At 42.0% G+C, this 12,313-nt stretch overlaps 2 protein-coding genes across 2 annotated transcripts; both read left to right on the top strand.

Moving 5' to 3' along the window:
- Positions 1–13: 13 nt before the first annotated feature.
- Positions 14–1,573, top strand: LOC27206440 (homeotic protein ocelliless). Its single transcript, XM_016175170.3, has one exon. The coding sequence runs from the start codon at positions 20–22 to the stop codon at positions 632–634; it is 615 nt and encodes a 204-aa protein (XP_016034998.1). The 5' UTR covers positions 14–19; the 3' UTR covers positions 635–1,573.
- An 8,460-nt stretch (positions 1,574–10,033) lies between these two features.
- Positions 10,034–12,028, top strand: LOC6728396 (cell wall protein DAN4). Its single transcript, XM_002103707.4, has one exon. The coding sequence runs from the start codon at positions 10,097–10,099 to the stop codon at positions 11,861–11,863; it is 1,767 nt and encodes a 588-aa protein (XP_002103743.2). The 5' UTR covers positions 10,034–10,096; the 3' UTR covers positions 11,864–12,028.
- Positions 12,029–12,313: the final 285 nt, after the last annotated feature.

The raw sequence follows: 12,313 nt of genomic DNA, 5'->3' as shown, positions 1-12,313 counted from the left end.
GCTCGCCAATGTTGCTGTCATGCAGCAAACATACGGCAGCGGCAGCAGCAGTTGCCACAACGGTAACAACGGCAGCGGCGGCAGCATTTGCAATCAGCAGATCAACAACTACGGCAACAACAACAACAACAACGTCGGCAATCATATGAGTGCAGGCAGTTTCTTCGGCGGGGCCAACAGCAACATCCACAGTAGTGGCAATAGCAATACCGATTATATGACCACGCCAACCACCGCTTATGCGACACCAGCGACGGCAGCCACATCCACGGTGAACACCACAACGATGCTGTCTAATTACTGCGATGCCGCCACCATGATGATGGCCGCTGCTGCAGTCAATGCAAATCAGTGCCTGCAGCAACATCACCAGCGCATGTTGCTCGCGGGCAGCAGCAACAGCAGCAGCAACAGCAACAACAGCAGCAGCAACAGCAACGGCGCAGCAGCAATGCCCTCCTCATCCTCGGCTGGCTCACTGTCATCTGCCTCATCGACGCCAACAGCAACAGCAACTGCAACTGCAATTGCAACAGCAACTGCAGCAGCAACAGCCGCGCAGCAACAACAGCAACAATCGCCGCCAAATTTAATCGATATCAGCGAAGTTCCTCTCATTGTGGATGTCAAGTAGTGTAATTATTTATGCATCTAGAAATGGGGCTATAAAGCAACCTTGTAGATACCCCGCCCCTGCCCCCATCCTACCACAAAAACCATAAAACCCCCAAAAAAAAACTATTGAAAAATGTAAAAAAAAAAACAGTTGAAGGATGAGCGCCGCGTAGCTTAATTGAATAATTTTCCATTTGTAGCTTTTGTTGTAACTTTGTACATAACTCCTCGAAATATTCAAGTTTTTCTCTAGGCCGCCCCAGCTGTGAGCAGAACGAATCTCAGCTGACATATCCCAGAGAACTTCAAAAGTTAAGCCCCAAAAAAGAAAGAAAGACGCCAAAAAACGTCTTTACAAATGAATGTGTATAATATTTAAATGGCACTGAGTTCTACTTAATTTTAGACCACAAACACTTGAGAAAATCAATGAAAGAAGATGCATTGTGGAAAGAGAAAAAAAAAACCCCTAACACTTTCAAAAGACAAAACATAAAGATAGTTAAAATATTTATATATGTAATGTAGCATATACACGTATATAGTACATATATGAATACATAAACGAAACTCTACTCCCAGTGGTTTGCAGAAATATACCAAAAATTTTAAGCTATGTTTACTTGATGTGTGGCAATTTTTATGTGTGCTTTAGCAATTTTATTTTTACTTTAAGTAAAATTTAAAATTTATAAACATTCGATTCTCGACTGGTTCTTCTCGCCGGATGTATCTCAAAGATGCATCTGTACGGGAAGCTCGAATTGTTGGAATACGAATGCAAAATTTAGCGAATTTTTTATTTAGTAACCATTACGAGTAAAAACACAAAATGTTCAGTGCAAGTTTCAGTTCTTAAACGATTTTTTCGTAAGCTTAAGCATTATCTTATTTATGTGTATAGAGTATGAAAAGTTTTCTATATTTTGTAATAATAAAAATTTGCGTTTACAATGAATCCGCTATTGTGTTTGCATTTTCTGTTTGGTATCATTTTCCTGGGGTAATAACATTATTACGAAGCAACTGCAGCCAAATTGTACATAAGTAAAGTACTCAAATGAAATGCGTATTAAAAAGTAAAACATAGTATGAATCGAACAAAACGTATGTAAATACAAATTAAGTATAAATAAACATTAAAACAATTTGATTGCCTATTAAATGCATCACGTAAACACGTGTAAATACAGTTTTAAGAGTGATTTCAATGTTTTTAATAAAGTAAACCTACTGATAACAAATAATGAATGCAGTTGTAATTAAAAAGCAAGTGTCGGCGAGAGTGTGAATAATCGTGAGTGTTCGAATACGTGTCCTTATCACCGATTGTAGACCCATCACATTAGACAGACATCAGTATCAGCAGCACACGAAATGATTATTGCGTTCAATGAAATGCATTAGCATTCAGTTCTTTTTGTCACCAAAAAATTGAAAAAATGTATGTTAAATAAAATCCATTTTATTTAAACAAAAATTTGTGCTTTTTTAGAACAATTTGGAAAGGATGGTTCCATAATCGGAAGTATTACGAGACAACTATTTAAATTGTTAATTTCATTATAAAAAATTAAAAATTCCCAAGCCTAATTAAGTTATTTCAACTAAGAGACTAAGCCGCTTTCCACTAAAATTCCGATTCGAAAACATTTACACACCCCAAACTGATCTTTAACCCAGAAACACTCATCTGATGACCGCTGAACTAGGGAAACTTTCATAACTTTCCGGGACAACTTCCTCAAAGCGGGCATATGTACGAATATATCTGGCCATTAAGCGGTACGTGATGCAACCAAATACCATGTGTTGCCGGAATAAATGCCCAAGTCATGCCGAAGCAAGCACCCACCTCGCGAAACCGGGCTGAAACCGCATTCGCGGAGGGCAATTACCCGAACTGCTCTGAAATTGCCAATAATGAGACATGCAACTTGTGCGCTTAGCCTCTGTAATGGATTGCCGTGGATTGGTATCAATTGCGGGTCAATTCCTCCGGAGCTCGGGGCTGGGGAATTTCACGCGCCGACAAGATAATCGCCGGGATTCCCTAGTTTGCCCCGGGCAAAGCCCAATCTGCCCATCTCAAGGATCGTGCATTTGCAGACAGCGTGTAGCCAAGCTCAAGCTTGGAGTCAAACCAAGTTAAGGCCCAGGCTAAGACCCGATATTCAGCCCAATGGGCAAATTGCCGCTGCCGCAAATGACAAATTAGATATCGAAAATAACAATTTGATCGACAGCCGATCGCCACTGCTCCACAGCCGAGCTCCAAAGTTGCCAGGGAGAAAAATTACCAAACCCAAATTGGCCCAAGATCCGAAATAAGGAAGGCACTTTGCGGTTGGAGCGTAGCCAAAGGAGTTGATGAAGGTGTTGATTTGATTACTTTTATGTAAGCCCAGTCCCAGTACCAGTTGGAGTTGTAGTTGGAGTTTCAGTTCCAGTACCAGAAACACGATGGCCAAGTCATCGCAATTGCCATCGAATATATTTCTCTTCACTTCAATGCGCCACCCCCCACAGCCCCACGAATCGTGATCGGGGCAATTTCAGATGGATGGACTCGGATTTTGGGCATCAATTGAAGCCGCCGTGCCGCACCAGGCTTCACTGTACGACGATCCTCCAGCTGCTCAACGGCCGGCATCTAAATGTGAAAAATGATTTGACTTTAATGGCCGCCACTGAGTGATCAGTGCGATCCGATCATCACCATCCGATCAACTGAGCATCTGATCATCGCCAACCTTGGAGGAGGTGTTAAGATTTTGTGACCAATTGGCCAAGAAGGTAACGGTTGCTTCCACTACTATTTCCCCCATCCCCATCCCAAACCCAATCCCCCACACTCAACACTTATTTGCTCTTGAGTGGTGCTGATCGGCTGAAACCGAGTACTTGGCTCTAGGCACATGATTGATCCACAGCAGTTGCATTTGCATTCGCACTCGGCTTGTTTCTCCTTTTTGGCCTGGTCTTGTCTTGCGGTGGTGGAACGTGGGAATTTGGCTTGAAGAATCGCAATTTTCCGCGCGAGGAGGTGTGCCCGTGAACTATATTTCGTACCACAAAATTGTTATCTTTAGGATGCCATAAATGAGCTATGCAAAATTATGCGGAAAATTGTGCAAAATGGCCAATGCATTTTAATCTCGTATTAAATATAGCAAGAACTGCGAATAATTTAATATATTTAAGCGGTGTTAAAGTGGCCTGTCGCAATCTTTTAATTTAGCTTGAATGCTACAGAATCTACATAGTCAAATTTTACGCTGAGTCAAAAATCTAGGTAATCGTTTTCACATAAAATCTTTTTAATATCTTTTAATGGTCATATAATGCGCGACTAGTTTTATGTCTGTCTGGCATAAAGGTCAATTGTCACTAGATATTAGAGGGGGCAAAACTGCATTTTACTTATAAGAAAATACTCTTTGTGGTGCAAATAAAAACGAATATGAGTAATTTGTTTTTACTTTATGGCCAGTATTTTACAGTTCTCTTTGCAGTTATTTTTAAGCAATTTTATAATTAAGTTTTTAGAAAACTTAACGCTTATTAATAGTAGCTAGCCAAGTTCCTTGAAGTTGTCCATTTTGTCTACCATTCACAAACGAAGCGCACTTCCTATGAAAAGAAAGAATAATTATATAAGCCTCCAGGTCGGAGAATGCATGCAATGCAGATATGTGGAGCCAGGTACCCATAGGCTATGGTCCTCGTTCCGCTGAACACACAAAGCCGTCACAAAGACCCTAAGATATTAGCGGGCATTTTTCAATCCTTTGACGATGGTCAAAATAAAATATTATTTCGCGCGTTAATACGCAAAAATAAGCGGCCAGTTGGGTGGCATGCCATGGACCGGCGAAGCGGGTGGCAGATACCCCCTCCCCGTGGAACACCGCATCCCCCTGATTCCTCTGAATCTCGGTCCCCCCGGGGAGGATTGCTGTAAAACCGGACTTTGGGGCCAGGAAGGTGTTGTTGGCCGAGAAATTATGATGGGAGACTGCGCCGAGTCTGGTCAATTGCAATGCGAATTTGTGACTCGTTACGAGTCGCGTGGCGGCGATCTTTGGGAGTTGGGGTCAGGAAAGCGGGCTAAGAGGGGGAGGCAGTGCACCATGGGTGGTCCTTGGCCGCCTCTCGAGATGCAAAACACTTTTGACAATTTGTACTTGTACAGCCTGGTCCGTACGTACGGCTGCCGTGCGTTATAAATTATCAAATAGAAATAGCTTTCGATTCTCCCTCGGCCATTTTTTTGTTCGCGAGTGGCTGACAGTGAGGCTAAATTATTTGGCATGCGGTGTGAAATATGTGTAATTGGAAAACAAATTCCAAATGCCTAATTTATGACTTGTGCGAAATGGCCAGAAATTTATTATGTCCCTCAAGGAGCTGGGATGGGGTCAAACACAATCGGGGTGCCGAATGTCTGGATGGGGTTACGATTCATTTGTTACCTTTACTAATTAAATTATGACAAAAGGAGACTGCGAGAGGGTTGTTGTCCTGCCTCCTGGCCACATGTCCAAAAATGTTCAACGTATTCAATTTCATTTTATGTAAATGCTCGTAAATGTGACAAAAAGGCTGGGATCTGGCGAGCGAGCACACCACACACACACATTTCGTTGACAGATAGCCTGAAAGTTCCATTTCAAAACACCAAGCAAATTGAAAGGTTCGCTTTGGGGACTGGACGTTGCTAATGAAATTGGACACCAACATAGCCAGATACAGATACGACCCACAGCTACAGATAGAGATACAGATACAGATACACCAACCCGAAATTATGCAAATCACAGAGACTGCATATGCAAAATGTTTAACCCTTAATTGGCCCATAAGGCAAGCCGACTGTCTCTCACTCACCTATCGCTGACATCGATAGCAATCGTCATATCCCATACACCAGATACTCCTGCAGCCAGACAGAACGACAAAAGTCGAGGTAACTTTTTCAATTACCCCGAAAAACCGATGCAAACTCGCTCTGTGGCCTCACTGATCTGAATCTGTATCTGAATCCGAGTACGAATCTGTATCTGTATCTGGATTCGACTCGCCGCCCCCAGCCACTTTTTGGGTTAGCTCTGTTTTGGCGTTGGCGTGAATTATCTGCGCAAACAGCCAGTGACAGGCGTTGAATTGCCACAGTTGCCTGGATCTGTGTGTGGTGTGTCCAGTGGCACTTTGTCGCATAATATGTTAATCAGCCACATGTCAGCCTTGGGGGTGGGTTTGCCACCAGCGATATGGGTGGCATTTCAGGGGGCATTGTGGCGACCCTTACTCCTGGCTTAATTAGAAGTTCAGTGAGGATGGGGTTAGTCGCAATATTATGATGTCCAGGATATTGCATCACTAAAAAGCTTACTTTTAAACCAAGGCAGGAATCATAAAAGTTCTTTAGATAGTATAAGTGTGTAAAAAGCTACTTCCTTTCTTATTTGTTTATTATTCTTTGTATTTTATATTGCTAAAAATCCTGTTACCAACATGCCAATGCAACGTACAATAAAACTCGCGGTCAAAACAAATTTATCAAGGAAAGAACTTCACAACAGATTCGCCTACCTTAAAGCCATATTTATGATCAATCTGTCGCTTGCATATATACAGTTATTCTTGACCCGTTCCGGGCTGCTCCATTTAACACAGTGAGCCTCACGGATGCAGGGTCCCTGTTTTGGCAATAAATTGGCATTTAAATTAATTCACCTTGAATTATGTTCTTTGTTGCGATAAAAGCGAAACACTCGGCCAGTCGAGCATTGAGCCCCCCACAGCGTAATTTTCAATCAAAATCGCACATCCGCGAAATTATCATGAACTCAGCAGAGTTGGTCTGCACTCCGGACCCGCAGCCATTCGAATACCCTGAATATCCGTGGATCGGGTGAGGAGATTATCAAATTGATTCCAATTAACACTTGCCACCGCTGCAGGGAGGGATTGCCAGCCAATGGACACGGGGACAGTGGACATTGGCCAACGGCCGCCGGCAGTTGCATCCATTCCTCCTCGACACTCTGTGTATGCAAACGTTATAAATATTTCACTCTTTGTCCACGCTATACGCTTTTCGGTTTACGGTTAGCAGGCACCACCATACTTGGCGACCTGGAGGAACGGTCCCTTAAAATGGGTGCCCAACTTTATGGCCAATACCGATTCCGACTCCTTTCTCCGCCGCAGACGAAACACGCACATAACTTAAGCGCACTTTGTCGTAATTCGTAATTCGAATTGACAAACGTTTCTTGGCCCCGATCGCCTTTTTATGTATGTATGTATGCCCGTTGGCTAACTTTTGGCTCACTTCGTTTGGGCCCGTGTGAAATGATAAATATTCCATAATTTAGCCTGGCATTCAATTTCGATTTGTGTGACACATAAATTACGAATTAACGCTTTAAGCCCAACAAGGCAAGGATCACAACACGGAAAGAGCTGAAGGCTTTCTTTGATCAATTTGCTGGCTTGGCACACTTCCTAGAGATTACCAAATCGAAAAATCACTCTAGGGCTTAAAAGCATAAGGAAATGGGTATAAGTTTAAATATATATTGAGGCTATATTATAATGCCGGATATGATTTCCTATCCCAGTGAGCCCATGCACCTGAAGATTTATGGATTGTGCTGACTGACATTTTAAGCGCTATCTTAGCAATCTTAATTACCAGCTACATCTGTAAATCAATCCGAAGAACCATTCTCATATCATCATAACCACCTTGTCATCCAATTTCTTTTTTTTTTTCAGAAGTAGTACACGCACAAGTCTCTCTCACGTTCTAAGCTGCCGACTGACAGGCGGTGCAGCTTAATTAAGTTGAAAATTTATGAAGTTCTTTATCAAGAGAAATTCATTAGCCAGCATCTAAGACCGTATACAAAGTATGGCTAGAGAAAAAACAAAATAATTTCCTTGGAAAAGGATTTCCTCTGAAAATGCGGCAAATAGACGGAACGGGAATGGAAGTCAGCAGCTCAGACTTGGAGAAGACAGAAAGTTCAAAAGGAGGAAAGGACCCTGCAATGAGGCATACGAAAAGCAGCGCACAAAAGATGATTAATAATCTCCAGGACAGACTCCGACTCCCAAGAACACTCCACCACTAACCACTAACCACTAGCCGCGGAAAATCCTGGTTATGGGGAGTGGGAAAAGACAAATGTCTTGGCTGCGTGGTCTCTTTCACAGTTAATTTAAGTTTCCAGGCGAAACGGATGCAGGACCTGGCTGGAAAAAAAAAAAGAAGAATTTTGCTGATTTTGTCAACTGTTTGTCGCTGATAAAATTATTAGCTCTTCTTTTGTTTCAGCCCCCGTGGAAAAACCGAAACTGGGTGGTACGCACATCTTCTTTTTTTTTTGTAGCTCGTGCCCAAAATTTTTGTATTAAAATGCAAATTTTTTGTTAATTTTGTTGTTTTTTGCTTTAATCAGCGGGAAGCCACATCCACTGTGGTTGCACTTGGATGATGATGAATGTTGAACGACGGCGTATGTCAGGAAGCAGGATTCAGGGTTCCCCAGTTTCGGTGACTTTGCACCCCGCAAAGCTGAAATTGTTTTTTCTAAATGCTCTTCTAATTTTCCCTGCTGCTGGTTCGTAATTTTCTAATTTCGCGTTCTAATAGAGCTTGTTAGGCGATGGCTTTGTACGGAAAAAATTAAAATGTATCATTAGGAAATACCAAAGATGGCTTGCATCCATAAATAAATTAAATACAAGTAATCCAGTTAATCCGCGGCACAGTTTGTTTTTAGCTCAGGCCATTAGTTAAACTGCTTAGTTAAGTGCTTGTGAGCCAAATTTCGATGTGCTCTGCCATTCTGCTATCTCCTATCTGAAAGTCATCTGAAGACACCGCATTCAGTTCACAGACGCGAGCGAGAGACATAAACAATTAAACTCATTTGACGATTAATTACGCGCCGCTTCCAAATCGCGTGTGCTGCCACCACAGCCTGCAGCAAAATGGAAAAAAAAGATAGCCCGCGGCAAAATTGTTCTATCAAAACACTGGGGGCTACAGCAAAAACCGCGACAAGAACAACACCCACAGCCAAGTACAAATTCATTTGCTGCTAAAGACACAAGAGGAACTTGCATGTCGTGTCATAATCTTGATGAATGCATAATTGCATGCCCAGCTCCCAGCTCCTCATCCTCATCCCCTTCCCATCCAACCAACGGATCAGCCCCGTTCTGCCGCGATCGAAATGGGTTTAAATGTCAACCAGTATAAGAAGTCGGAACGGACTCGAAACATAGGGCCATTTCCAAATATTTTCATAGTTTTCAATAGCGAATGGAACGCGCATCGAATGTTCTCCTTCAACACTGGAATAGAAAACTGATGATAAATAAGAGAAATATCTGAAATCTTATTGCTAGCCCAAATTTAAGTTGTAGAACAAGATATAATTCGATGAATCACTAACATTAATTAATTTTTAATATTTTTAAAAGTACTACTTGATTAATAATCTAAATTCCCAAAAAAAAATCGTCGAATATGGTAACTTTTCTAAATTCCACTTAAGAGACTTGAAAAAATATGTTTGTAATTTTAGCTTATTTCTAATACCTAAGTCATTTTTCTGAGTACCTCCATGCAGCATGCAATACATGAATTATGCGGCAATTAATTAATGAGGAATATCGAAAGCGTCCCACCCAAAGCAAACCAACCCAATCCCCATATAACCACCAAAAGCGACCACCATCATCTTGACTCGACCCATTCCGTAGGCATTGTGCGCCTCGGGGAGAGAGCCATATATTGGTGACCCAAATTATTCAATTCATTTTTATTTATTTTTAATTTTTTGATTTGTTGCAATAATTCCCCGCCCCCTTACCGCGAGCAACAGAGAGCAAAGGGGTCTGCTTGTTTGTGTAACTATTTATTCTAATTTGACCCGCTTATTGAGGGGCCCGCCCTTCTGCGCCCCACTCACCCCGTTGGCCATTAATTGATGCAGCCGCTTAAATGATGAATCACTTTTTCATTAAAATTTGACTTTGAGTGTGACCCCCATGTGACTGGCGTTGACTTTTATGTGGTTAATAGTTAGCTTTCCTATTGATGGATATTCCGCAATTGTCGCTGGTGGAAATCTAGCCATGTGTCTCTTTGTTTTTCTTTCCTTTGTCTACATTTGCAAGTACAATGAACCAGAATCGGTGGCTTCTTCAAACATCAAACTCGTGCTGAACAAGCTGACCCATAAAGCACAGCATAAAACCGATAAAAGAAAAAGTGCACGGTACAAGAAAAAGAATGCTGACAATCAGAAAGCGGTTGAAGATAGCACACCTGCCACCTGAGACCGAAACGTGAACGTGGGCGGCAATGTAAAGTGTATTTAAGCTGGGGTGAAGGCCATCAAATGGCAGTTGAACTCTTAGTTCTTTTATAAGAACAAGCATTAAGTGCGGTCTGAAAATGTTTCTTCCAATTGCAACTCTTTTGTTGATCGTTGCGGGGGCTGCTTTTGCAACAGATTCCCTCAATCAAATGGAGGAATTCGTGGACTTTGAGGATATCGACGAAGTGGCCAATGCTGGATCCAAAAAAGTTACTGATGTTCCAATCATTACAGCCACGCCAATTTCAATCACCACAAGTTCTACGACAACTGGCTTACCAAGTGAACCTACCGCAGACGGATTAACACCAAACATTTCCACAACAGGAGCTACAACAACTACTCACATTTCAACGCCTGCTACAACAACAACTGATTCCAGCACACCTCATTCAACCACTAATGATTCCACCACAGATGAATCCACCACAACCGATTTTGCGACAGAGCCTTCAACCACAGCTCAAGCTTCAACGAGAATTCTAGAAACAACTGTTTCCACTACTTCTTCCACGACAACTGCATCCACAACTTCTCCATCGACAAGTGACTCCACCACAGATGATTCTGCAACTACTGAAACCACAGCTGTTCCGACCACATCTTCTTCAACAACTGATTCCAGCCCAATTTCTTCATCCACAAGTGATTCTTCCACAAGCGATTCTACGACTAACGAAATTTCGACATCGGGCTCCACCAAAAATTTTAAGACTTCCACAACTAGTTCAAGCACAACCGATTCAATCACCTCCTCACCAAACACATCTGACTTCAGCACAACAGAATCCGAAACCGAGTCTTCCACGACTACTACAAGTCGATCAATTGCAACCAGCACCTCGTCTTCACCAACAACAGCTTCCACAACAGTTGGTTCAACAATAGATAGCACCACAAATTCGGTATCAACGGAAGATTCGAGAACTACCACAACTGAATCAACTACAACCACTGAACGGCCAACAGAAGAAGAACTGATTCTTGCACTCCTGGCTGAAAATGCAGGAGCCCTAGATCTGTTTAATACTCAGCTTGATGCTGTCAGCGCAATTAACTGGAAAATCGACGCTGAGCTGGACAACCAGGCAGAGTACCTTGATGCAATTGAAGTCATCGAGAAGCTTCTCCAAAACCAGACACAGGAGTTTCTGCTTTGGGAAGTGGAACTTCTTCGAGGCGTTGTCACATCTATTCAGAGGATAGACGTATTTGCCAACCGATCAATCGAAGCCGTATCAGATTTAACTAGACTCCAAGAGCAGAATCAGGATCGTGTAAGGAAGCTCGCAGATAAACTTAACGTTACCCAAGGACAAATCCTGCGCACCGCAAAAGGATTGGATGACAGACTCAACTTTGTAAACCAACTTATACTTGGCTATATCGAGCCAAAAGTAAATAGCTTAAGGGATTCGTTTGCCAATCTGAACAAATCGCAAGTTAATTCTCTAATTGAACTGAAGAACGTTCCCGAAGTTAGAAATCTTACGAAAACTTCCATCAGAAAACTATCATTCTTAAATGACCAATTGGCTTTGTTTAACCAGACCCAGGAGAATAGATATTACTCCTTAGAAGCTGTCATTAAGGCCTGGACCCCTACTAATCTCAATGCGATAAATGATCTAACTCACGCTTTAAGCATTTCTCAAAAGCGCACCGACTTGGCAATTGCCATTAGCGGATCTGCGGAGTATAAAACCAAAACCTATCCAAACCATTTTATAAGCTATGAAGGCATAAAAGATAACAAACAAAGTAGGAAAACTAGAGCCCCACAGATCTTAGGTGCTGAGGATAAGGCATTGGAGTCATCATGGAATGTTGTGGCAGCAGCATAAATAAACTAAAGCTACTTGAAACGAAAACCGAGTTATGAAAACTGAATGGAATCTGAACTAATTTAAGTTTATTTTAGTTTACATTTTATAAATAGTTATTTGAAAGTCTTTAAAATGGGAGCAATGTATCAATTTCATCTGAAATAAAAAGATTTTAAAGTGCAATCCTGGTAAAATGCATTCTCTGCTACGGTTTTTATGTTCTCGAGCTCAAATTGTTCATGGCAAATATGCGGACTATTTTGGCTGGCTATCAATTTACAGACAAGGGAACACCGTGAAGCTGCTGAGCGAAACTGATACCATGGATGCACCGAGATGTCGGGGACCCCAGAACGAATCCCAGACCAAAACTAAGCCGAGAACTACAAATGTCTTTCAGGAAGGCTGAGAGGATGGCGCGAAACAAAAGTCAAAACAAGCGCAACATGAATGAACCTTTTAACATAC

Source organism: Drosophila simulans, chromosome 3R (assembly GCF_016746395.2).
Source record: "Drosophila simulans strain w501 chromosome 3R, Prin_Dsim_3.1, whole genome shotgun sequence".
Classification (NCBI taxonomy): domain Eukaryota; kingdom Metazoa; phylum Arthropoda; class Insecta; order Diptera; family Drosophilidae; genus Drosophila; species Drosophila simulans.
This window is presented reverse-complemented; position numbering and strand designations above follow the sequence as displayed.

What these genes read in the sequence shown, in the direction of transcription:
- LOC6728396 (XM_002103707.4), top strand. Translation starts at nt 10,097, where the DNA reads ATGTTTCTTCCAATTGCAACTCTTTTGTTGATCGTTGCGGGGGCTGCT.
- LOC27206440 (XM_016175170.3), top strand. Translation starts at nt 20, where the DNA reads ATGCAGCAAACATACGGCAGCGGCAGCAGCAGTTGCCACAACGGTAAC.